We start from the raw sequence: 27436 nt of genomic DNA, 5'->3' as shown, positions 1-27436 counted from the left end.
AAAAATCCTCCGTCACTGCCTTGAACACACCTACAGACACATAAAACTGTCGTCCTGGCCTCCTCCAGCAGTAATGGGTAAGATTTTCTAAATTTACCCCTCAGCATTACGTGTGGAAATGTGGAAACAACTCCTCAGAGGCTGCGAGTCGTTTCCTCCTGTATGCTATAATTAGCTGGGTTTGTTGCCCTTGATTGCAGACACAATACGCTGTGTTCTCATGCACCATCACCCGCTCACACTGACCAGAACCTTCAAGTTTTAGGCAGAGAGAGTAAACTATGGTTTCAACAAAAGTCATCAACATTAAGTTTAGAAAGATAAACTCCATAAGCATTTACTGTTTCACAACAAAACTGTTGAAGACATCTTTCAAATTGTTTGTGTGAGCATCATGCATGATAAGTCACGGTAATGTGGGGAAAATATCCAGGGGCTGTATTAAGAAGAGTCTACTTTGGAATTACAGAGGCAAACCCTAACTAACCTTACAAATCCTACCTATCTTCATTAATCCTATCTTATTTCATGTTAGAAAATCCTAAATTCTCTGTCTTTCACCAAGCTAATCAACTTTGTAACCTCTGGTTTTTCTCACTGAAACATACTTAAACATATATTAAAACAAAAATGGAGCAAAAACAATGACAGGCACTTAACTTTAAGACAGGGTTCATGTGTCGAGGATGTCAACGATATTTTGGGGAAATTTACAACAACTTGGGAGACAAAATAAAGAGAGTGGGCTAAGATAGCAGACACAGTATCTGCTGTATCTGGTCATTATGTAAAAGCAATAAAAGAGCAGCCATACAGATTAAATGACACCGTTAGCGAACACTACTGTTTGTGACTCTTAGGAAAAGTTAAAGTTAGTCTAATGGTTATCCAAATGTTAGGAGAGTTTATTTCAGATTTTGAGAAGTTAATATCCTTGTGTAATACACTTTTCCTATATTAAGTAGCGACATTGACTTCATCAAAAGTATTTTTTCTATATCAGGTCCTGTCTCTAATTACCATGGTTACCAAACAGTTCAGACAGGATATGCAAGTCAGAAAATAAATTATAAACATTATTAGAATTACTGTTATTGGAAATATATAATAATGCAAGTTGGAAAGTCTGTCATATGGCCACAGTGGATGTGTGGATCTTTTTTTTTTTTTTTAACTCTCAAACCAGCTTTTTTAAATGTGCCCTTTACTTTGTTTGTTGTCACAGTGTTTCAACACTGGCCTTGGCAGAGCTATTGTGGGCACTGTGAGATGAATACAGCAAAGAAAATACCCAAGGTTGGAAAAACATTGTTCCTATAGGATACACACACACACACACACAAAATGACCAAGGCTGGGAAAGTATTGTTTTCTTTGCGTAAGACACAGAGAAAGGAAATGAGAGGTGTACAACACAAAGACACAGACAAACACCCACGTGGATGAGCATGTTTGGGATGAACAAAAACTGACAAGTATGGGACATTTTCTCTGTAAAATGCAGCAACACAGAACAGCTGTCTTAATCTGTGAGTATTTTTATTTTATAAAACTAGTTACATTTATTGCAGATTACGTAATACACTTTCAATAAAATACTGTAAGTTATATGCATAAAGGAACTGTACAAATGTGACTCTAAAAACATTGTTCTTATTCATCTATGAGAACTACCTCCTTACCAGGCATTTAGGGTGCCAACAAAAAAAATTAACAAAAGACAGAAAGAAAAGACAAAGACAAAAAAAAAAACATTTGCTGATTCAATTACCTAAAAATTCCAGTTGCCATTTCCTGCAATACAGGAAGTGGGTAGATTGCGCCTGAGGAAGTAGGCGTGTCCTCGTGTCTCTGCTCCCCAGACCATTTTACTTGCTGTGTAAACATGATAGCATTCCTCCGGCTGTCCAAAGAGAGCTGTGCTTACAAACTTATCATACAACCTTCATATTTCCCAGCTGACTTATTAAGTTATCTCCTGACAAAATATCTCAGCGCCACAGCGGTGACCCGAGCTGCTCTATTGCAAGTGTTGCCATTGTTCCTACGGTGTGAAGCCTGCGGAGGGAAAACAAATAACTGTACAGTGAAAGACTCAGGGTTAAGTTGTTGGGGGAATACGCGGGGTCAGACAGGTGGCGTGCTATAGCGGATCTCTGCGTTGAATTTGTCGGGCGTCTTGGGCAGCGGAGGCTTCTTCAGCAGGTTGTGCTTCATGATCACCTCCTCGTTTGCATATATCGGGGTGTCTGTGTCGTCAGAGTGGTACCCTGACTGGTATCCGCTCGTCTGATTGGATGACTCAGAGGCCAGGGATTCTTTACTCTTACAGCGCAGCAGCTGGCTGAAGACAGGAAACAGGAAGGGGACATACAGTATATTTAGAATTTGATTAGCAGCTAAAACGAATCAAACGCATGCTTATTATAGAAGTAATAATGGGTAAAACAGGTGATATACTGATCAGTGGTGGAGGAAGCATTCAGATCCTTTACTTAAGTAAAAGTACTAAAAGTACCATGCTGTGAAACATCCTGCATTCAAAGCCTTACATAAGTAAAAGTATTATCAGAAAAATGTATGAAAGATGTAAAAAAAAAAAAAAAAAATTGTTCATATCAGTATTTTACTATATCTGATGTTTTTAGATTCATATTACTGCTGCATTGATGTGTATGTTGCATTTTAACACCTTAGATGTTTAATAGATCATGCCATCATATATTTGTAGTGTGGCTGTCCTGTGAGAACCACATATCTCTAAAAAGACAACTTTTCATGAGCTTTCATGAGAAAAACAGCAATGTTTTCAGCTTTATGGTGCATTTTCCAGCTAATCCGAGAGGGTTTTTAAATTCTTTATTTAACTTGTGAAGTGGGAGAACCCATAAAACCCGTAAAAGACCCTTCAGTTTTTTTATTTAAATGCACCAAATTTGGAGATAAATGATTTTAATTGGATAGGAAACGTATGAAATTCTGTAATCTGAAAAAGTAACTAGTAACTAAAGCTGTCAGACAAGTGCAGTGAAGTAAAAAGAACAATATTTACAATACTCAAGTAAAATACAAGTTTCTAAAACCTGTTCCTGTACTTGAGTCAGTGTACTTAGTTACTTTCCACCACTGATGCTGATGAGTAGTGCACACCTGAAGTTGGGCGTAGTTGACAGGTGTCGATTCAAACCCTTCACCTCGTCTGGTGAGAAACACAGACCACTGTCTGTGTGACCCTCCTGTAGAAGTGACAAAAAGTCAAACCGGTGGTTGGTGCCACAGAGAGAAATACATGGACTCATTCATAATCTTACATTTCCTCTTTAGTTTGAAAAGTAGGACTGAAATTATTATTTTCATTATCAGTTAATCTGCTGATTATTTCTTTTACTATTATTGATTTATTCATTTTGTCTTTAATATGTCAGGAAAGAGTGAAAATACCCCTCACAATTTTCAATATCCAAGGATGTTGCTGTTTGTTCACCAGCAGACAAAAACCCACAGACATTTAGTTTACAATCACATAAGAAAAAGCATTTTTGCTGAAAGCGTAAATCGTCAACCAACTAACTGTCTCAGTTTACAAAGATGGACTCATAATTGATTAATTGATTCTAAAAAAATATTCAGTGATTGATCATTTCAGTTCTATTGCTAAGACGGACTTGTTTTACACCAGGTGTCGTCTAATATCAAGCAGGTCTATGTCTTATTTCAGTCTGGATGTCATTTCCACTGAGCTACATGACTAATTAGTAACTCTATAATATTTTTGTTTTCACAAAAAATGTTGTGCTTTATTTAATGAGTTAAAAAAAATCCAAAAGAAAAGACAAAATATGTGTATACAGATGAGAATATTACTATACAGTAAACAGTAGCCAGTTTAATAGGCCTGTCTGTGCAATCAACAAGTTGTAATCCAATCCAGACAAACAGCTTTTAATTATACTCATTTTTATTTTACATTTTGTCAGCGAGGGCTGCAGCTCTGTAGTAATTTCTTTACTTTGTGGTGGTGTTGTATTGAACCACACTCAAGGTGTTTTTTAATATTTCTTAATATTTAATGTACATGTAGAGGGACATTTCAGAACAAAGAAAACATTGCTCATTCTCACAACAGTGAAATCTGTGACTATGTCTGCTTTGTGAATGTGTGTTGATTGTGAAGAGACACTCACCATGACACTGCTGTGCGCCACAGGGATGTCCTCGAACGTCTTCACACTGAGGGGCCGACTGCACCTCTCACTCTGCTGGGGCGCTCTGCACAGAGGACACCACAGATAAGACACTCAGCAAGATTCATTTTAACTTTTAGAAGAGACAGTGAGGAGAGAGGTCGCCATGCTGACCCGAGAGACGGCGGGTTGTCATAGTGGAGCTGAGCCTCCAGGATTTCCCCGGTCTGGGGCCTGCTGTAGGGGCTCCTGGGGTCAGGGCTCACTAGAGATCCTTCTGCCTCACTGCCTGCTGTCAGAGGGATGTAGTCCTTCCCATCCTGAAGAATTAATGAAAGGATCAACTTATACACACTAATTAAGTTAATTAATTCAACACAAATGAGTAGAGAAGAACGAAGAAGAATGAGCTTACAGTGAAAAAAAAACAATGTTGAAAATGATCAAGTAGATATGAAGTGGTAGAGGAGGATCTTTGACTTAACATGTAAAAAATAAGTTCTACAAAAAAAGTATTAGCATTAAAATATACTTTAAGTACCAAAAGAAAAAGAATAAATTTCTCAAACTAATGTATATTGGGTTATAATTATTGATGCATTAATGTGTACATCACTTTAATATTACAGCTGATCAATACTGTAATTTAAAAAAGTCTCAATACCATATCAGACTGTGACAGTATATATCATGATGTTACATTGTTAATTATTTTATTTTATCATACTTTTATTTTATTGTATTTTATTTTATAAAAGGACTTCTACTGACTGCTGTATTGTTTCTGTTTTGCAGCTGGACATACATAATTCAAACATTCATTGTCAAAGACAATTCATGCTATTTTATTTATTTATTTATTTTTTTGCACATGCTTAGGTCATGGCTGGTTACTTTTATTTCATTATATTAAAGTTAAAGTATGAACAAAAAATGCTGTACCCGTCAGATATATTATTTAATTAATAACATTTTTTTTCAAGATGTCATTTTTCTTTGTTTTTTAATATCATGATGAATATCATATTGTGGACTTGTTATTGTGGTATTTTTGTACTGTGAGTTTTGGTAGTGTTAGATCCCTAATAAACAGTATATTTCATAGACTGTATATTACTGCTGGGTGGCTTGTGAGCATCTCTCTTGGGTTCAATAAAGTCTTGTTATAGTAATATCATAATTATTTATTGATTATATTTTGTTATTAATGATTCCAGAAAGTAATAAATATGGTGGAGTCAAAAGTACAATATTTGTCTATGAATTTTAGTTGAATATAAAGTAGCAGAAAATAAATGGAAATACTTAAGTACAAGTACCTACAAATTGGACTAAAGTACAGTACTTGAATGAATAATATAAAATGTATTCCAGTCATTACTTGTCTTTGTGCTGTAATCAGATTTTTTTTTGAAACTTGTTTGTGTCAGACTGTTTTTTTTACAGCTCAGCTTCAGGTTATGACTTCCTAAATTTCCCGAAATGACTTGGCATCACTCAGCGAATGGGTGTGAGCCTGTTACAATGAGTAGTGTGTTATTCTGTTGTACAGAAAACACTGACAGCCATAAAAATAGCTCAGGCGAGCAGGGACTGAAATTATGATATTGCCAAGGAACTAGTACATCTGCCTCCTGTGTGACTGATTTCTTCATGACTGTTGAATGTTGAAGGAAACTTATGTTTTTTTACGTGACCAACAGCTGTCAATATTTTAGAGAGCTTAAATATTTTCTGCTATTGAACCAACTGTGATTAAAATACCTGTAGACCTGAATAATTTATGGATGCAGTAGAGGTTTGTTTTAACCCAAGCTGACCTGTTGAGCGCTGGCCTGTAGCAGGTTGCCCAAATGTTCCACCAGCTCTGTGAATGTCGGCCTGTCTGTGGGACGATCCAGCCAGCAGTCCAACATGGTCTGATATCTATGAACAAGTTAACGGGATCACAGTCAGACACTGGGATAAGTTTCTTTTCTGCGACATGTTCATCATATCAACTTTCTCCTCACATCTCAGTGGTGGCGTATTCTGGAGGTCTCATCCTGGTGCCCTCCTTAAGCCTCCTGCAGAAAGACTCATCGATGCAAACACCCGGATAGGGAGAAGCCCCTGTAGCAGATATGAAAGAGGTCATATTGCAGGTATGCGGTGTGTGTCCAGTGCTTTGTGTGCTGGTGATTACTCAGCTTACCAAGAGAAAAGATCTCCCAGAGAAGGACCCCAAAGGACCAAACATCACTTTGTGTGGTGTACACCCGGTCAAAGATGGTCTCAGGAGCCATCCACTTAAGAGGGAGACGTGCCTGTAGCAAGATGAAGATGGATGTTTCATTGCCTCATAGACATTTTAGTTGTGTGATCGATCGCCTTTGTGTCAGACTGGGGACTCACATCTCCTTTGCGAACATAATCAGGATCTTTGTAGACATCTCTAGCGAGGCCAAAGTCGCAGATCTTCACCACATTGTTCTCTGAAAGCAGGATGTTTCTGGCCGCAAGATCTCTGTGGATACACTACAGAGCAAACAGAAACGGAGGGATTAATATTCACACAGAGGAAGTGATTATCATCTTCAAATATAAGCCACAGTTTAACTTGTCTGCACAGGGGGTACCTGTGGAACAGGTAGAGGAAACAAAACTACTTGGAGTCATATTAGACAACTGACGCGGTCAAAGCAAATAGAGAATAGTGATAGAGTCCAGAATAGAACCACATGACTTACTCTGAACTGTAACAGAAGAGTTAACGTCATCAAAACGCACAAAACCTTAGGCTAATCATTCGTGAGGAACAGAGCACTTCCTGTCTCAAAATCTAATGACAATCTAAGACAGCGTACTGTTCTGTAGAGAGGAATTAAAGTATGGAGTATTTTGCTATCAGAAATTACAAATTTAATAAGTAAAACTATTTTAAAGAGTTTCAAGAAATGTTTAACGACACAAAGAACCAGCCCCTCTTTTTGCTCTATAGTATCTGACTAATGATATTGATGAGGAACTTTACTGGTCATGTATCATTTTATTTTCACTTTATTTTCTCAGTTACATTATATGCTGTTTAAATTGTTTTACATTATGATGTGTGGACCACAGGAAGAGGAGTTGCTATCTGCTACCTTGGTATTGGCTAACGAGGAACCAATAATAAAAAAAAAAATGATAATGATAAACAAAAAATCTGCAATCTTGGATGTTTTTACATATAAACACAGATTTTTAAATAATGGTGGTTTCACCTTGCGAGAGGAGAGGAACTCCATGCCTTTGGCCACCTGGAAGCTGTAGCTTATCAGGTCCTCCATGGTCAGATGGTCATCATCTGAGCTCTCTGTGATCACATAAAGTAATTTACAATCAGATATGTGAGTCCTGAACAACATTACAAGTGTCCATAAGCAGTGAACTGGTGCAAAAGTGAAATCATTCTGAGTCGTCTTCACCACCTTCCTGAGTGTCCTCGTTGATGCCTGAAGCCATGTCTCCAGCTCTGGAGCAGACAGCCGTTCCTGCACAGATGTCCAGCTGGGCGATCTTCCCGAGACCCAGATCCCCTTCGGTCACATCTTCCTCTGCAGACGCCCACCTCTGGCTGTCCACCCGCTTTCTCTGTTGACCGAAACACAGACATCAGTCTAAAAAATGAGAGGAAACTGCAATTTCTGCTTGGTGTTTGTATGTCAATGAGTCCAGCTTCAGCTTACATCCATGTCTGTCCAAACTCATATGATGTATGTACTGAAGGGATTTAATAAAATTTATTATGTGTATTTTTTGGAAAAAATGAAGTTATTACTATATTGACACATATGATTCCAGTGAATAACTCAACAGAGGACTGATGAAGCTGCCGGACATTATGATCTCACAGTGAATTTGTCCATTTCTCCTTATATTATTGGATATTTGTATGAAATTTTGTCTTATTATGTGACAAAATTCTTGAGTTATGGTCAGAAACATGTTTTGTGAGGTCAAAGTGACCTTCACCTTTGACCACCAAAATCTAATCAGTTCATCCTCACGTTTAAGTGGACATTTGTGCCAAGTTGGAAGAAATTTCCTCAAGGTGTTCTTGAAATTCACAAGAATGGGACATGCAGACAACCTGAACACGATGGCTGTCACCAGAACAGAGACATAAATCTTCTAATCATAATAAAATTTTATTTAGGTTGCAGGGTTTGCTTGTATGGATCACAATATTGTCTATGTTAGGTAAAATCTGTGTGACAGAACTGGAGTGCATTGCTGTGAAATAGTTTGAGGGCAATGATGTGACTTTGTGCAGCGGTCTGGGCCTGGTGTAACCACATCAGAGAGTTGGTTGATTGGCTGTATGAGGGTTACACATCATTTACCTTGTAGGGGCTGTACTCTCCACGCTTGCTCTTCAGGTAGCTGGAGAGGTTTCCATGTTTACAGTACTCCACAATCACCATCAGTGGCCCTGCAGAGAGAGGGAAGAGCACAGAGGTGGAGGATCAAAGTAAGAAGGATCAAAGTACTCATAACTTCACATTACAGGATCACAGAGGACATCTAGAGACTGATTTAATGAGAAATGTGAGGCATATTAGAGAGAAAGGAAAAATAAATACCAGCCACCTCAAATAAACACAGATCGGTTCGTGTTTGAAGGCAAAGTGTGCTGTAATTAGGTCAGTGAACGCTTGTTAAGTTCCATCACAAGCTCTCATAAAAAGGAAAATTACAAAAGGGGACAAAGTAAATAGGCTCATCTTCATGTACAGTACAGCTACATGCTTTGTATGATGACTCACCTCCAGGCTTCGTACAGGCTCCCAGCAGGTTGACCACGTTGAGATGATGTCCAATATGAATGAGAATTTTCAGCTCTGACATCAAGGCGCGGTACTCACTCGATGTAGCTCCCTCTGTAACACAGACAGATACACTTAACCTTATATCTTTCTGTGTTTGAAGGTTTTCCTTATGTGTAGTGTCTGCGTGCATGTGTAAGACTGGGAAAAGGGAGGACAAAATATTTACCCTTAAGCATCTTGACTGCAACAGTGGTGCAAGTGGTAGCTTTCTCTATGCCAAAGGCGGCTGCTTCTACCACCTGACCAAACGCTCCTCGTCCCAGTGGGTCACCTTGAATGCAAAACAGCTGTCATGAAGACACTCCTCCAAATACCCCCATCAGTGCTGACATTGTTTTCTCAAATGCAGAACACCTTTATTGACACCACCTGTCATAGGATGTGTTCATTTGAATTTATTTTAAACTGGAATTTACGTAAAAATACTGGCTATCTGTAAGTGGATAAGTTTCTCACCATGCTCTGGCTATGACAATGCTGGTCTGTTAACCACTTTTGGCAAGACTGAAATATCTCAACAATTATTTGGATCGCCATTCAATTGTACTTTTTATGGTCGTAGGTCGGGAGTTTTCGAGTTTTCACAGCATAACTGCAAAGTTTACAGCCTCAGCTTTACTTTGCATTTACTGCTAATTTTGTTAGCATGGTAACACCAAAATTAATATGGTGAACATGATAAACATTATACTAACATCAGCATGTTAGCATATAAGCATACTGACATTAGCATTTAACTAATGTCCTGCCCTTCTAGCCACAATCTCTCTGCACATCACCTGGTACCTGCACAAAACGGTGGAAGTACCCCCAGGGGTACACAATCCTCAGGTTGTGAATGATTGCACTAATCCTATTACATAAACATCTGTTATTGTTTTTTTTTTTCTTTCTGAGACGTCGTCCGTACAAATTGCTTGGAAAAGGGCAGGCATTTTCAAAAAACACTTGACAGGTAATTGGATGAACCATCTGTCTATCAGGTCTAACGTGGGCTAACTTACACCAGTCAGATCAATGAACCATATGACGTAGTAGGAGAGCACTGGGGAGAAAACACCAACAAGCCACAAGAAAATCAATGCTTAAAAAACATACTCTTCGGGTTATCTTCAGGGTGGCTCTTCAGTGGACACTTCACGCTGTTTTCACATCTAAACCACAACCGTAGCTGACAGTAGTCACTCCTAAGACGCTGATTGGCTGCACCACTTTTAGCGCGGACACAAACGGATAACTAACGGATAACTAGCTATCATAACAGATAATGATAGCTACAGTATTTTCAGCTGAAAAAAAAGATTTTCTTGTCAATTTGAACTTCTCAAACACAGATGTAGATGTAGTAAGATTAACCTGTAGCAAAATTAAGAGCTAAGAGCTCAGTGATACGCTGTTAGGCACAGTGGTCATTGTGTTAGATGCTAACATCAGTATGCTAAAATGCTCGCAGTGGCAATATTGATGTGTTTTTGAGTGTTGAGATATTTCACAGACAGATTGACATTTCCATTCCTTGAGCCATGCTGCTAACAGGGCTGTGACCTAAAAAAATCTGATTATAAATCTAAAAAAAGGAAAAATTAAACTAATTTGTAACATAAGGCAATGTGATACTTTATAAACTCTTATAGGGAAACTGTCTTTGCCACCTTGCTGCCTCTTGATTGAATCAGAGCTGTGTCTCACCTAGCTTAAGTCTGTCGCGGGGGAACTCCCATTTGTTGGCATCATACGTGAGCCTTTCACACTGCTCGTCCATGGGCATGTCCTCTGAGTCCAAGATCATGGACAGGTAGCCTGTCTTCAGATCCCCATTATTTGGCTGAAACAGTGAGAGAGAGAACACGTATGAATCAATGAGCCACCAGTTCTTCCCTTTCGCTGCAATTAAACTGTACATCAGCTTTCCAATGCCCCTCCAGTAAAAAGGGGCCCAATCTGTGCTGCGGGTCTACGTGACTTATGGGAGCAGAGAGTGGCCTTGTTGTTCCTGGATACAAAGGACAGCAGCCACCAAGAGCCAGACCAGTCACTTCTAATCAATCATATGCCAGCGCAGTGTGTGGGCTAATGCATGTGTGTGTTTTCATTGTAACGCTTTTTTGTTTTTTTTAAATACAGTGTCGGCTCCCCTGTGTGTAACTGGAGGGAAAATCCAAGGAAGGAAAAGTGTGGCAAAGAGAGGATGAGGAAGTTCTTACTCTCTTTCTTCCACGGATGACAAAGACGATCAGTAACCAGAAAAACATGGCGATGACCACCGATCCAATAGGGACAATCAGTTCCACATTAGTCTTTTCCTCTGCACCTAGAATAAACACAACAATGCGAGTTGCAGGAGTATTCACAAACAACATTATAATAAAATGCATCAAATAACACATCATACAATCAATCTGACAAATGTGGAGCCCATTCTTCAGGGAAAAGCGTGGGACAGTCGAACGTGGAACAGTGGAATGTCGATTATAATTTTGGTGGCATGCCTTGGCAGCGTTGCATAAAGTTCAGACAGGTTTGTCATTGTCTTTGGCGTGTACACATGTGTATGTGTGTGTCTGTGTTTGGACTGGAGGAAGGAGACTGTTGGAATCTGGACTGTAAACAAACTGATATTTTATCTAGTCATAACAAATGGTCAGGAGTCCGTACGAACAACCACTGCCAAAGACAACTTGGAAAAGGCCTATCAGAGCCATAGTAGTGTGTAACTACACGCTGTAATGAACCGTCTCTCTCCGGTACAGTTCAGCTGAGGGACTATAGAAAACTTAATGATAAGACGGGGTCAGATAAGGAGAAGGTTTGTATTTTTTCTTTTCACTGAAGGTAGGGTAGTGCAAAATTGGGGGGGATTTTAAAGGGGGATATTCTAACTTTTTCTCAACCCAGATTCAATCTTCCCTTTTGAAATATACTGGGGTTTTTTTCTTAGATCAAATCTGCTACAAAGAACTTCCATATTGTTTTGATTTCAGAGGTAGCTGTGAATGTGTAGCATTTCCACCTTAATAACTAGAAATTATAACATCAAAAATAAAATAATTTAAATAAAAATAATCTCCTGCTTCTTTTAAGTCAAACATAAGACTACCCGTAACTTTGTCTTGGAAAATGTAAACACAGGCTTATTTTGTCTGTTTTCAAGGAGAATATGACCCAGTCACAGTCATTAAAAATATACTGGTGATGATGGTCAAGATGGTCTTGTTAACTTATGTCGGTCATATAGAGGCACCAGAAATAAACTGAGACTGTTTCATGACCGGTTAAAAAACTCTCTGTAGTAGCTTTAAATGGTTATGTAGCAATGGTGAATTAAGGATTTATTTCTACCAAACCAGAGTTCATGATTGGTGAGTTTTATTTTGTTTCTGTCAAGTAAATAAAGTGTGTTTCACAGAGTTATGGAGGCAATTTAAGATTGTCTTAGTTTGGTAGAAGAGGAAAACTTTCAGATTAATTTAAGAAGTTTAATGAAAATAGGTGTGAGAATATTCCCTTTCTTGACATTTTGTGAGTTAATTTTGTTTATTTTGTCATAGCTTTTAGACATCTCACAGCTTCCTCTTATTATGTGTAACTATAGTTGTCATTTTTTTTTGACGGTCCGTGACAGCTGGTGTGCGATCAAACTTCAATTCTTACCTCGAGTCTGACACCCAACAACACAGCAAGATGAAATTCTCGCTGGGTTGTGTGGCCTTCTACTCTTTGTATTTGCCTCCAGCTAACGTGGTGATGTAATCAGGGTCTAGACTATATGATTTTGGATTTAACCACCCTCACCACCTCAGTGGCTCTCAGAGAGCCCTTTAGTTTTTAACTGCTTGCTCTCTGTATGTTGCTCTGTAAAGAGAAATTTTCCTGTTAGCGGCTCTGTCCTCTGCTCTCCCTTGTTAGTCAGGCTGGCGCCTCAGCTGCGAGCGACTGCAACTGGGTCCGCATTCTGCTGGCGAGCACCAGGTCACGTAGGCCCTGGTTCTAGTTAGAGCATTTGTTTGTTTGTCGCTGTGTCTCTGATCAGGACAGAAAAGGGTGAACAGGAGAGCAGAGGCTGGGGCTGGGGCAGGGCTGGCCTCTCCCTTTGTCCTGCAGTCTCCTCATTGTTATGGATTTAGAAACTCCCAGGAGGATGTGCGCTAACTGGGCCAACTTCCTGTCATGAGGAAGCAAAGTTATTCTTATCTTTGATATCAAAAATGTCGTATGTGTGATGTGAATTGGTGAAACCTTGAGGCCAAATATAAATACATCGTCTTTGTGAGTATTGTGAGTATTGTGAGTATTGCCAAGAAGTTAAGGCTAAAGTGTCCTGCATGAGCTATGAACATTTACAATCAGCATTGGATGGATTGATGAACAGACCAGGGATCTAAGGGGTCTGTTGGAAGTAAATCTACACTAAATCTAGTAAATAACTACAAAGGGACACAAAATGACTGAAAAGAGACACAAAAGACATGGACACAAAAGGTTACCAAAATACACACAACTACAAAGTGACACTAAACACAAAAAAAGCATAACAAAAGTACAGTTGTACAAAAAATAGCAAAATGACCACAAAGAGGCACATGAGGACTCCAAACAAGTGCAAAGAGATGCAAAAACAAGTACAGGGAGACATAAAATGACCAAAGAGAGACAGAAAATGACTATAGACAGATACAAAACAACTACAAAGAGATAGACCAATTACAAAGACACACAACATGATGATCGAGTGACACAAAATGACTGCAAAAAGATATAGAATGATTACAAAAAGACACAACATAGCTATAAAGTGAGACAAAACAACTAGAAAGAGAGACAGAACTAAAAAGAGATGCAAAATGACCACAAAGAGACAGGAAGTATGAAGAGACAAACAGGTGGGAGATGAGGAGCCTAGGGACCCATGGTTTAATGATCCATCTATCAGCAAACAGAAGCTACTCCATTAATGTACACTGCACTGTTTCAATCATAGTTCGCATCATTTACCATTTGTCACCAGTTTAACAGTTACTGACCTTCAGTAGTCAAAAAGGCCTGTGAGGTGTCACAGCCGCGGCTGTTGCAGGCAGTGCAGGTGTACAGACCGCTGTCCTCCTTCTTCACACGCTGAATTGTCAATATTTGGTTGTGCTGGCTCAGAATCACACCTGTAAACAATCCATATCGTTTTTTTAACAGCTGTGTCAACTTATGAAGTGAGTCAGCGTTCGCTGAAAAGCCATGCTAGTCTCACCTGAGCCCTCCACCACAGTGTGGTTGTTTTTGGTCCACACCACTGTCGGGGTTGGTATCCCAGCAGCATCACAGTGGAGAGTGATTGTTGCGCTCACGTTAACTTTTTGATCCGTTAAATTATTAAGTATCCTTGCAGCTTCAAGACCTAAAATCAGAATCAAATGATATTCATTTCAATGACGTGAAAAAAACTTTTACAGTCAGTTTTTGTCCTATCATAGAACATCTGGAAGAATCAGTTTCAGGTTTGAGGCACAGGAAATTATCATGTTTCAAGAATTCAATCAAATGCCCCACCCTTAATACTTGCTTATTGTGTTCCTAACATTCATGCATATTACCTGGCTTAAAGACAAGTCTTAGACACGTCCTCGAGTGTGACAATAATATAACTGACAGCAACTAATGCTGAAAACAGTTCAAATAATCTTATTCTGTGGGCATTTAGCACCACCTGAAAGACTGAAAATATAACAGTAAAATGCCTCTTAAAGGTGCAGCACGCAATTCTGGAGAAACATGGTTGAGTCTCATTCCCTGGTTGTAAAATACCAACACTTTTGGTTGACTTGGACCAAACCAATTGTCACTTATAATGAAATTATGCTTTTTTCATTGTGAATGATGAACTTGTAGTTCCAGAATGTCAGAATACTTTAAACCCAAAAAAGTGAATTAAATAAATAAATTATCCTCACTTTGAAGGGAAATTCGGCGTAGCAGGCAGGTTTTCTCATGAGTCTTTATGTTTTCCACCTGACAGGCGTAGAGACCCTCATCCTGACGGGACGCGTTTGGCAGCTTCAGCTCCAGGGTCATGTTGGTGCCCTGCAGGCTGGACTCCACTCCATGTGACAGAGGTCTCTGCTGCAGCGTCAGGGAGCGGCAGGGCTGCACCGGCACAATCTGCTCCGACTCGGAGATGTTGGTCACACGGAACCAGGCGAGGTTCCCGTAGATCAGCCCGTCCGCCTTACACCGCAGAGTCACATAGTCCTCCTCCAAGGGCTCACTGGATGGAGACACAGTCACCTCAAGGCCGCCTGCAGCGTGTAGACGGACACAAGCGAGAATGAGAACAGCCGAAATGTTATCATGATTACAGAAGAACCCACATGAGATAGAAATGAAGACTTACGGGTCACGTGGAAGAAGATGATGCGTGAATCCTCTCCTACTTTGTTGGCAGCTGTGCATCTGTAGAGCGCGTGGGCCTCGGCTCTCTGAATCTTCAAAGAGCTCATGATTTTCTGCAGAAATGTGTTTGGTTTTTGTTAATAATTGTACTTTTGACAAAAATTTGGATAAAAGGCAAAATCCACTGTTAGCTGATTGGATTCTTAAAGGAGCAATATGTAAGACACTGGAGTTGAAAAATGAGGACTGCAGTCCAAACAGGGAGTTCAATCCATAGACAGTATATTAAACAGGTTGAAACCCTATTTAATTTATGGTCAATGGTTGAAGCGAGCTGTTTCCTCTGACCCCCTCTTCAACAGACTCAAAACTCAGGCAGTTTGCCTGCAAGGACACCGAACCTGCATGAGTACATGATGAGCGCAACATTATACTTACGGCTGAATGCAAGGGGGAATCAGCTGTAATCAAGAGTTATTTACCGTTTGGGCATGATCAGTGTCAATCATAATTCGTTCTACAGCGTGGTGACCAGTGCTGTTGCTGATATCTCTCCAGCCTGTACAGTCTGTCAGCTGTGCCTCAGATTTTGTTGACCCCGACCTGTTGGACAAAAACAAATACTTGAAAACTTTCCCCACAGAAAATGCTGTGTTACATTTCTGCAGAAGTTCCTCTTACTTCTAAATACAGTACATCACAAAATGGAGCACTACGACTTTCACTATTAAAATAATGTGTTTTGTTTTTCATGTGCCTTTTTTTCTGTTTTTGTGACGTTATGCAATTTTCTTTTTAAAAAATCCAAATTAAGTAACACAGGAAATCTCTGTTTTCTCAAATACAAATAGAATTGAATACGTGATAACAAGTGAAAGAAAGTATGCAAGAAGAGCTTCAGCAGGAAGAAGGGTTTTTTTTTTTTGACAGAGCAGGACAGGAACAACAGGAAACATAGCACAGGACTGAGGAAGAGCTCGGATGTGTAGGCAGAAGATAAGGAACCTGCTGACGGTAACAGCAGCCACTCACACATGCCTCCCTCTTTCTATCAACACTTGTCAAATCACTGCATACCTGCAGAGGCTGTTGTGCCGCAGCCAAAACCTCCTGTCTGCATAACGCACGGACAGAGCTGCTGTCTGAAACAGCTGATCCACAGAGGCATACGGCTTGTAGTAAAAAATCTCAGAATGTGTTTACTAATTTTGTACAATCAGACTCTGAATAATTGACGTCCTTCTAAAAATGGACATTGTCAAACGCATGAATCACATCCGCTGATCTGCATCAGGTCAGAGCGCGCTCTCATTGTCTCTTCTCTTGTTTTTGTCAACATCACGAAAGCAGCTATTCCTCTCCTGAATCAACAACCTGTTGACAATGAGCGACTCAAAAACATGTGAACACTGTGTGCAGACACAAGAGGAACTTCTCTCTCTCTCTGCTCTGCTCGAACACACACTGAAGACTTACATGAAAGCCTCTGGACAGTCATCTTTGGACATCCACTGCCACTCGATCTGTGCAGGTGTGGGGAACCCGCGGGCTGTGCACCTCAGGGTGGGGCTGCTGCCATACGGGTGCACATCAGTGTCCACCGCCACCTCGTTCTCAATGATATGAGGAGGAACTGTAAAGAAGACATCGAGAGTCATCTTTATGGTCTCTTGAGGATCAGCATCAGGCAGCTCACAAAGAAATAAAAAGAGAAGGAATAGAGAATACGTGCCATTAACCAGCAGCTGGAAGGAGCGTCTCTGCTCCTCCTTAGTGATCTTATTGGTCAGGATCATCGTGTAATTTCCTGCATCCATGTCTGTGACTCCCCGGATGACAAGGGCATCACTTCTCTGTTTTATTCTGTAATCATCCTTCAGTAGGATGCCGTTTTTTAACCTGGGCAGACAAAGGAGAGTAATGTTACAAAGAAATCTTTAACATAAAGTATCTATATGGATCAACATGTATGTATACTGGATACTGTAGTGTGTATTTAGCCGATAAACTGCTGTGCTACAAGTTTTTCTTCTGCTGTAAACTCACCATTTGATGCTGGGCTCTGGGTAGGCTGAGTACTTGACAGGGATCACAGTAGATGTTTGATCTCCCACATTTACCTCCCAAACCTTCATCCACGGCTCCTTCATGTCGATGAAAGGCTTTTCTGGAAGCACAAGGAAAACTGTCTGTGAAGATTCTCAGTCATCCGGGTCATGGTGTTCGTAGCAAGGGTTGTCATAGGCAACTGAACTTGACAGTGTTCTTGAAGACGTTTCGCCTCTCATCCAAGAAGCTCTATCAAGTCCAGATGACAACCCTTATATATAATATTTTAAAATGAAACACTTTGTTGCCATTTCAGCATAGCTGGTAGGAATTTGTTTTGGTCAACTCACATAAAACAGAAGAAGAACAACACATGAGTGAGACATAAGACACATGACAAAAGTGCTAGAAGGAATATTGTAATCTGGTTGACCAACTTCAATCATTGTGTAATTGTTACTCAGAATCAATACGACTATTCAACCAAGTTTACATAGATTTAAGAGATCACAGAGATTTATGTTGGTTAAAAATCATATCTATGTTTTTAGTTAAATTAACTACAATTTATTAAATAAGGAAAGGTGGTGGTGATACTTTATGTAGCAAACAGGAACCCCAGATCAAACTTTTATGATTCTTAAGGCACTGTGGAGCCTCAAAACAAACAAAATGCTGTAAAAAGTTTTCACATCCATGAACAGTGCTATTCATTACATAATTACATTGGAGTGTAAAAGAAAATAGAAAGCCTTATACCTTTCCTTTAAGCTCCAGTCAGTTGGTATAATAAATTCAACTTTAATTCATTTTAATATTTGTCTTCTTTTTTACAGAAGCTTCACTTTTTCTTGCATATTTTCTTTCACAAATCTTATCACAAATCTTTTTTGACCATTTATCTTATAATTCTGACTTTTTACCTCATAATTTCAACTTTTTCCTCATAATTATGACTTTTTATCATATAACGTCAAGTTTTTGTCTTATAATCAAGACTTTTTAGGTCGTAATTTGGCCATTTTATCTCATAATTTAGATTTTTTTTTTAATCTCATAACTATGATTTACCATGGGTATATTTTTTCTTTCACTGGCAGAAATGGGTTTCCACAGGTTCAGCTAATAATTTTATTGTAAAAATGACCACATCACAAACCTCTGCAGTCTTTAAGAGAGAAAAAACACATAGGTTCTTTATGATTTCATGAATGTAATGAGATGAAATAATTTGTTGTGTCTTAAGAAAGTTTTTTGGCAAACATAGCTTTACTAAACATTTTTTTAAAGATTTTTTTTGGGCTTTTGCCTTTATTGTGATAGGACAGCTGAAGATATGACAGGAAAGGTAGAGAGAGGGGAAGACAAGCAGCAAATGGGCCGCAGGCGGGGGTCAAACCAGGAGCTGCTGCAGAGAACTGACAGCCTCAATACATGGTGCGCACGTTCTACCAACTGAGCTATAGGGATGCCAACATAATTTTTTAATACACCTACCAAACACTTTAAGAAATGCTGAGGCACTTTTCTCCATCAGTCCGCTGGATGCAGTGCAGGTATATTCTCCAGTGTGATCAACCGTCACATTCTCCACTATCAGTGTGTTGGACAGCTCCAGAGAGTTCCACAACTTCTTCTTGTGGGGTGTTGAGTGGGTCGAACCATTCACCGAGGTCTGATGTAAGAGAGACACGTAAGAAAATGCAGTTTGTCTTAAGAACAGACAATTTAGAACATATTTGCTTCAGTCCGCCAAGCTTATTTTTCTCATGTAAGCAGGCAGAACATCAAAAACACGTCTGGTCACCTTTGCACTTTGACCCAAAGGATTCCTGAAAGCAGGAAGTCAGGATTATGTGCAAGGACAAAAGGAAGTGACATCTCTGTCTGTCCTCAGCGGTGTGTAAATCAGGCTGATTGCACGTGAGTTCATGTAAAATATACTAGCATCGTTAACCGTCACAGGGGGAAGGACAGAAAAGCCTCGGACACTGACCAGGGCTTGACCAGAGTGAGTCCAGTTGAATTCGATGCCCACATTGAGCTCGGTGGTGGCAGTGCAGCTGAGAGTGAGCCGCTCCCCCACAGACAGCTTCACTTGCGCGGGGGTCAGGGTGAGCTCATAGATCTTATATCCTGCGGAAAAGGGAGGGGAGACACGGGAGTCAGTCGACGGCCTATTGTTCTCCTGAGACTACAGACTCCCTCTCTGCCCCCACTCTCCCTAACCAGCCCAGCACGCAAAATACTGGATTTCGACATACTGTTTGTTTTGGTATTCATTCAATTCAATACAACACACATACTTCTAGAACTTTGACTTATACAGTGGATAATTTCTAGTGTGAATCTTTTTCTATCTTACCAACAACAGCAACAATGTAGAGGGGTGACTTAAACGTCTCATTTCCAATACGAGTCTGGCAGGACACGACGCCGGCGTAGCTGATCAGGTAACTGGGAACAGTGAAACCCGTCCTGGCGTCCCAGTGAGAATCCTTCCCATCTGGTTGAAGTTCCTTATTTGGATACTTCTGACAGACACACACATTTACTGATTTTGAACACTGAATAAAGGAAAACATCAACACTGACACGTTTTTGCACATGAGCTCCCTTATCTGGCTGAGTAAATAAGATTGCATTACTTCTTAAGCACCACATTAGGTAAAAGAACTCAGTAAACTGATGTGAGGTTATCAGCGACAAGAGTTGTTGATACAAGAGGAGCTGACAACAGTGCATTTTTTCTGTGATACCACACTGAAATTTGTATCAGTTCCATTGTTTTAAGGGGACTATCCACCACTTAAAATTAAGCTCTGTTCCACAATTAAAAATTAATCTTAATAAATCCAAATTAATTAAATTAAATATGGTTTAATCAATATTGAGACGCTTGCTTATCCAAATTAAAATAAATAAATAAAATTCAAGTTCTGTCAGGGGCCTACTAAGAAACTGTGAATTCTTGGATGCCCTATTCCTTAATGTGTTTGGTAGCTAGCTAAAAAGTTGACAAAAAAGACATTTACATTGTTTGCTAGCTAGCTTTAAAGGTAACATAACGCTACATAGTTTGCTAACTATCTAAAAAGTTAGTTAGCCTAGTTTACTCATGATAGCTCAGCAGAGAAGCTCTAGGTTCTCCTCCTTTGAGGAAAACATGTTGGCTGTATAACAGACGCTTAAAGAACGAACGACAGAACAGTGAGGGAAAAAGCCTGTCTGGCAGACTGTTTTAACAGGGTTGAGTCTGGTGCCACAGAATCAAATTAAATTTAGCTTTAGAGCAAAAACTACACAGTAAATGAATACAAGTTTAAAGAGAGGTTTAAATGAGATCTTTTTTAATTCTAGTTTAAAAGTTTGGTTCGACATAATTTAAAGTTAAACCATGATTTAATCGGGTTCAGAAATTAATCCTTGTTATTACAGCTCAGCCTTATTTTAGTTTACTCATTATGGGGAATAAAACTCAGCCTTAAAAACAAGTGAGTAGTGTCTTTATGATCTGAGGAGTTTTTTTAAATCTTAAAAACAACCCTGGTGATGTCACTGAGGTTATTTTGGCTATCAAGGGTCAAATGAAACAATGCAATTGGTTGCACCTTGGGCAATATAGGCTCTCCTGATCATGGAACTTATTTCCGATAAAATATTAAAACTTTAAATTCTCGAAATCTAAATTCTTTATCTGTTGTTTTGCCTATTGCCGTAAAGAATCTGTCCAGCTTGTGCAACACGTGAAACTTCTCCCAGAAATGACACAAAGAGAGCAGAAGGAACTGTTCCTTACAGTGTGAAGCGTCACGTTGAGATCCTCCACTGAGCCTCGGCATGGTATCACCACCCGCTCTCCTTCACGGATGAACACCACCTCATATTCTTTCTCTGACGGCACAAATGGCACCCTGTAATCTAAAATCAAAAACACAAACATAACATTTGTGTTTAAAGAAAGTCAAAGTACAAACAATACAGGGTTATAGCACTCAGGTGGAACTGGTTATCCTGAATTTTGATTGGTCATCTGGTTGTGGTTGCAGCACTAAGGGTCCTTTAATGGCACCAGAAACTTGAGGTATTTCTACAATTTCACTATATTTCTCCTTTAATTATACTGATTACTTTAAGACAGACATTTCTACTCACGTTGCACTGGTTTCACTTTATTTGCTGACTATATTTACTTTAGTGTTTATTTATTAATTTGGATTATATTTACTTATTACAGTATTTTGGGGCTAAAACACTCTTTGTAGTAAAATGAGTCATAACAATGCAATCATTTAGCAAAACTGTACCAAATGAATGTTGCCAGCAGAGGTGGAACCAAGTTATTATTATTCAGGCAGAGATGGGAAGTTACTCAGTCCAAATACTTAGTTACTGTGCTTGAATAAAGTTTTCAGGTGTCTGTACTTTACTTAAGAATTTATTTTTCTGATGTTTCACTTTTGTTTCCATCATTTTAACAAAAATATTGGTACTTTCTACTCCTTACATTTTCAAAACGGGCTTGTTACTTTAGTTTCAAAGCAAGATGAAAGCAACGCAAAAAGCTGTAATGAAATGAAAATGAAGTAAGAAGACATTACAAAATGAAATCAACATGAAAGATTAACAGACAAAAGCTAAATAAAAGATTTGACTTGATTTTGACTACTTTGCTGCTCAGCTAACATTAGCTAAGCATTAGCTAGTGATCAGCCTCGACTTGCTGTTCATTGTGCATTATTATCATTACAAACAAAGTTGGAAGTCACTGTGACTCCAGCTATCATTTCTGACCTGCACATTTTGCAGACTGCAGTTTGTTTCTAGTTGACCGCTGCATACTATTTGTATGTGAGCGAAATTATTTTTCCAACTGAAGCTTGGTAACATAACACTAGTTCATCATGATTCTCTCCTGCAGTTTGCCTGGATGCCGTCTGATTGGTTCAAAGAAAGACCTCTGCTATTTACGGTGCAAATATAACTTGTTGTGATATTTTGGGGTTAAAATGTTGACAGATACCAGTGCAATAATATGACTCATTACAATCCAACCATTTACAGAATATATAATATAATATAATAGGAGGCACAAAACATCAGTGTCTCTGACCTAACAGTGGGTTTGTGAGCTGCAGTGTTGTGTTGTTGATCAGTGATTACTTAATTAATTATGATTTTCCTGACTGTCTGATGCCTATTTGGTGACGTACAGCATCCACCATCATGCCACTGCTATCGCTCCAGCTATACTCCAAAAATAAGGTTAACATGAGTAATACCGTGGACAAACACATGAACCGCTGCTGAAGTCTTGCCATCTTCAACTTTCAGGCCTGTGTAGGAGCACTGATACTGTCCAGTTTCATTGACAGTTGCGTTGGCAATCCTCAGTGTTGTGCAGAAGAGTCCTGATCCACTGCAGTCACTGGTGGAGAAGCGAGTGCTCGTAGGAGGGGTCGTCCATCTCAGGCGCTGCCGACCTCTGCCAGATTGAGAAATGGTGAATTATAGATGAACACTGTGTATGTACGGGTCAATAGATGGGTTGAATCCAGGTATATTTAAACATACCTGCATGTTAGTTCCAGGTTGTCAGATTTGTTCATCCTGTGGATGCCATACATGGTCATTGTCGGTGGATCAGGCATAAAGCGCAGATCAATGGCTGCAGGAATCAACAACACACGTCAATGACAGCAAAGACTGACAACAAACACGATCAACAGTGATGACATCAGTCTGTCAGGCCCTAACAAATAACAGCTGCATAGAGGGGTCAGAGGTCATCGTTGCTTCAAAAACACACACACAGTGGCCCTTAACAAAGTTGGAAAAGAAATCAGATCAAAAGTTAGAAACTGAAGGTACAATACAGAAAAAAGAACAACTGTTTTGTAAATGGCTCTCTGACTACTCAGGGACATTTTTTCCACTGCTGCAGAAAATGGCGGAGCTGTGTCAAAACAGGAAGCAGGGGAAGATGGGCCGGGTCAGGCTCAATAGCTCAGCACAGTGTGGCCTAGGTGGGGTTCCTGTTTCTGAGGATACGCGCTGCCCACCACCTCCCTGTGAGGCCCTAAAGCACATACTGCATTGTATTGTATGGAAAAAACACATTAGGCTGACCCAGTAGGAAATATACAAATTAGCCGCCTAAATTAACATGTATTCACTCTCTTTTTTAACATAATCACATTTATTTGATGTCATGAATATAATCATGATATTTTGATTGGTCTGTTGCTAGAAAATAAATAAAGTTGTGCTGTTTTTTTTTTTTAAAACATGCCTTTTGAATGTGAGACAATCACATCACAATCAATATTTTTTTCAAATTTTGTGCTCCCAGTGTTGTGTCAGTTTCCCCCTGTGGTATCAAAAATGGTACTGAAATATTGATTTCTTAATATTTTTCAAGGTATTGTACCAAAGTTACAAACAGTATCGTGACAACACTATTAAAAAAAAGATAGGAAATACTATCTTATACATCAAAGTATTATTTATAAGTGTTTGTTAGTAAGAACCCCTTATTCTTGATATGGGATTATGAGTGGCTGAAACTAATTATTCTATGTCAAATGTTCTCCTCTTTTCTCAACATATCTCTTTGTGCCTTCACAATGCTTATTCATACTCTTTTCAACTTCTCAGAAACCACAAAGATGATCAGCATGCCCATGTATGTCTGTCCTTTTGGTTACAGCTGAGGACTTCATTAGAAACAGACAGTTTGGTTGCATGTCTCACTATCCACAAATCTTTATAAACTCCTTAAAGTTGTAATATTGATAACAGTATTAAAAAAAAAAACTCCTTGTAGTTATTATTTAACTTAAGTCAATATTTAAGGTAGAAGGTGTGCATCTAATTAATTCTCTTACCAGCAACACAACTGATTTCCAGAATAATCCCAAGTAGTGGAATGACGGAGAGTGTCGGAGCCATCATCCGACAGAAGACATGGACTGAGTCCTCATGAACATCCAAACAACTTCAGCTGTGCAACAATAATCCTACACGCTGACTGCTAATCCATTGACTTCTGATTCTTTAAATTCCACTCCGGTGAAAAGTCTGTGGAAGTCATGAGAGCCAGCAGCAGAGGACGATGATCGGTCAGCAGAGTGCAGAGTGCGGCGGTGTGTGTGTGTGTGTGTGTGTGTGCGTCCATGGAGCTGAAGCTGAGGATGGAGAGACGCGCTTCAGCTGAGCAGCCTGCAGGGGAGGAGCGTCCCTGTCCCTGCTGCTGGAACTAAAACCAAACACATGAGACAGACAGAGACTTCTGGACCTGTTGTTGGTCGGAGAAAAGAGGAATACTAAACTTTGATCAGAGTTTTTGAGGGAAACTTCTTTAGTTGGAAAGTTCAGTTTAACCACAGTGGCTAAGAATCTTAGCTTACACATTATCCTTCGTAAAACTTTTAAGGAAGTGATAAATATTAGGCGTATTAAAGTGAAGCCCTTAAAAAAGGTAAAAAAAAACAAAACAAAACAAAAAAAACAAGTAAAAGTAAAAATAACAATAACGTCTCATGTACTTTACTGCACTTTACTTGGATATTTATTTTTCTAACAACTTTCGACTTACTCCTTACATTTGAACACAAATATCGGAATTTTCTACTCTTTACATTTTAAAAAAACAAACTCATTACTTTAGTTTAAATGCATTTAGTATAAATTTGATGCATTTTACTTCCCAACATCAAGACTCATTTCAACCTAAATGGAAAAATAACGCATACAAAAGATGAGTACTCCGTGTATCCAGCAGTACATATCACATACAAGACAAAATTAAGTAAAAAATGCAACAAGACGAAAAAACAATGTAACAAGATGAAAACAACAGGATGAAAATGACATAGAAAATATATGATGAAAACTACATAAGCAGAAGTGCTAGACAGACGCAAACAAAGTAGCAAAAATGAAAATGACGTAAAAGACGTAAGAAGGTGAAAACGTCATTATGATCTAACAAGACAAAAACAGCATAAAAGATGTAACACGACAAAAATTATGTAACAGGATGAAAATGTCACAAAGGACAAGACAAGCCAATAACAGTATAACAAGTTGAAAATGACGTCACAAGAACAACAAAATGTAAAAAAGATCTAACAAGACAAAAACAAAAAAGGATGCAACAAGTCGTAACAAGCCAGAAACAACACAGTAAGTTGAAAACACTGTAAAAGACTTTGCGCAGAAACAGCTGGTGGAGACAACTTTTCACTTTAATACTCTGAGTTCAGTTCAGAGCCTGGACTTTTTCACTTTTACTTGAGTAAAGAAGTTGAATCAGCATTTCTACTTTTACCAGTCTTTTTTTATTTATCCTTTTAGTATCCATAGGTCTACTTGAGTACAGAATGTGTGGACTTTTGCCACATCTGGCATGGCAGAGAAATAGGGGAGTCTTATTAGTAAGACTGTGTTTGAGCATCAGTAACTTAGTGGTTATTGTGTTAGAGCTCTCAGACTTTGATACATGGTTGTCTGCCACAAGTAAAACTTGTTTAGAAGTCTACTACACAGTCACAGATTATAATACAAAGGATTCAGGTGTTACAACCTACCCCACTACTTAGGGGAGTTTCAATACTAGCTAGGGGTAGATGAGTACCAATGAGAGGTAATTTGCTGAAATACAATCCACACACAGAATCTAATTATTTAACTGTGGAATAAAGAACAGTTTTTGAATCTCATCATTCTAATGAACCGTTACAACTGTCCCCATCTGAAGCAGCCATTACACAGCTGACACAAGTCATGCATGAGGGCATGTAACGCTAATGCAAAGTATCAGATTAAAGGACAAACTGCTACTTCATGTTAAGTCAAATCATTGTATCTACTGTACACTGAACGCCACGCAAAAAATAATCTTGCATAAAATTTTCATTTTCCAGTTCAACCAGTAGGGCCGCATCAAGTAGCATGGAGATTTCCTACTTTCACCTGATATAGTTCTCTAACTGTGTCTGTCTGTTGTTTGCTGCTGGGTATGTTGTGCAGTGTTAGTTTTGTTTTTTACCTTTTGTTGGTGCAGCTGCCTGCTGCCTGATTATAGTGGTGAATGTGACATGAACTGAAAGTCACCATAAAGCTTAAAATAGGTGAGGAGAATTGCAATATCAGGTGATAAACCAAAACAAGTAGATAAAAAATGTTAAAAAGCTCCATAGATCTGAGGGAAACTACAGTTCACCACTGTGAATGACCCCTCTCACAAACATGTAGTCATGCGATCCGTTAATCACTTTTAGTATAATTTTCATTTAAACTTTTGTTTCGTTTGTTTGCATATCTTGTATTTGTTCAGATCATGTCTGATGATGATGTTTTTCACAGGAACTGAAAGTTGCCCTCAACATGATGACTGTGGCGTATCACCTGATGTGGAGGGGGAGCTTTGTGTTTTGATGCTGGCATGGATTCAGCAGGGCTGAGGGGGACGATGGGGTTTTGTTTTATGTTACAGTACACGTTACATCCACATGTTTCCTGGCCTGGTCACTTCTACAGGGACTCCCTGCCTACTAAGCTGCATAACCTCCTCTTAGCCAACACTTCCTGGAGGGCACTCCACACCGAACGCACCTCTGGAAAATATGGAAACAGAAAACGTTTTCCATTTTTTTTTCTATCTTCTTTTGTTTTCAACACGAGGTGATTGCTTTGAACTGTGGCCCACTCAAAGACAAACATAAAAGATGATTTAAAAAAAAAGATTTTGTGAGGAAAGTCTGGGCAAGAAAATGTTTGAAGGATTTTGGAACATAATACTCACCACTGTATGTGAGTCATTTGTAATGTGAGTGATACCTGCTCAACATCCGCAATAAACTTTTAATACAGCAATTGATCAGATTTTTCCAATTACTGATAAAAACAAAGGATAGTCACAAATCACGAAGAAAGATTCAGAAAATAGCTTGGCAAAGTTGCTTTCTG

General features: G+C 39.1%; 1 protein-coding gene across 1 annotated transcript; it reads right to left on the bottom strand.

Annotated features, from left to right (window-relative positions):
• Positions 1 to 1522: 1522 nt before the first annotated feature.
• Positions 1523 to 24681, bottom strand: kdr (kinase insert domain receptor (a type III receptor tyrosine kinase)). Its single transcript, XM_084722777.1, has 30 exons — positions 24352 to 24681; positions 23039 to 23132; positions 22747 to 22949; positions 21264 to 21385; positions 19830 to 19998; positions 19461 to 19600; positions 18962 to 19139; positions 17462 to 17582; positions 17148 to 17314; positions 16892 to 17048; positions 15898 to 16018; positions 15417 to 15528; positions 14977 to 15321; positions 14277 to 14423; positions 14059 to 14190; positions 11242 to 11348; positions 10727 to 10862; positions 9204 to 9308; positions 8975 to 9088; positions 8552 to 8640; positions 7637 to 7799; positions 7430 to 7521; positions 6579 to 6701; positions 6379 to 6490; positions 6197 to 6296; positions 6005 to 6110; positions 4359 to 4504; positions 4185 to 4269; positions 3151 to 3236; positions 1523 to 2344 (listed from the first exon to the last, which is right to left on the bottom strand). The coding sequence occupies exons 1-30, from the start codon at positions 24416 to 24418 to the stop codon at positions 2128 to 2130; spliced, it is 4056 nt and encodes a 1351-aa protein (XP_084578903.1). The 5' UTR covers positions 24419 to 24681; the 3' UTR covers positions 1523 to 2127.
• Positions 24682 to 27436: the final 2755 nt, after the last annotated feature.

The sequence above is a fragment of the Lutjanus erythropterus genome, chromosome 7 (assembly GCF_056507025.1).
Source record: "Lutjanus erythropterus isolate fLutEry1 chromosome 7, fLutEry1.hap2, whole genome shotgun sequence".
In the NCBI taxonomy this organism is placed as follows: Eukaryota; Metazoa; Chordata; class Actinopteri; order Lutjaniformes; family Lutjanidae; genus Lutjanus; species Lutjanus erythropterus.
This window is presented reverse-complemented; position numbering and strand designations above follow the sequence as displayed.

Excerpts from the sequence above, each read along its gene's own strand:
- kdr (XM_084722777.1), bottom strand. The coding sequence starts at position 24,418 with ATGATGGCTCCGACACTCTCCGTCATTCCACTACTTGGGATTATTCTG. Across the intron at positions 19,140-19,460 it reads CTCACTCTGGTCAAGCCCTG|ACCTCGGTGAATGGTTCGAC; the intron begins GTCAGTGTCCGA and ends CTCTTACATCAG. Across the intron at positions 17,049-17,147 it reads CTTCCAGCTGCTGGTTAATG|TTCCTCCTCATATCATTGAG; the intron begins GCACGTATTCTC and ends TCTTCTTTACAG.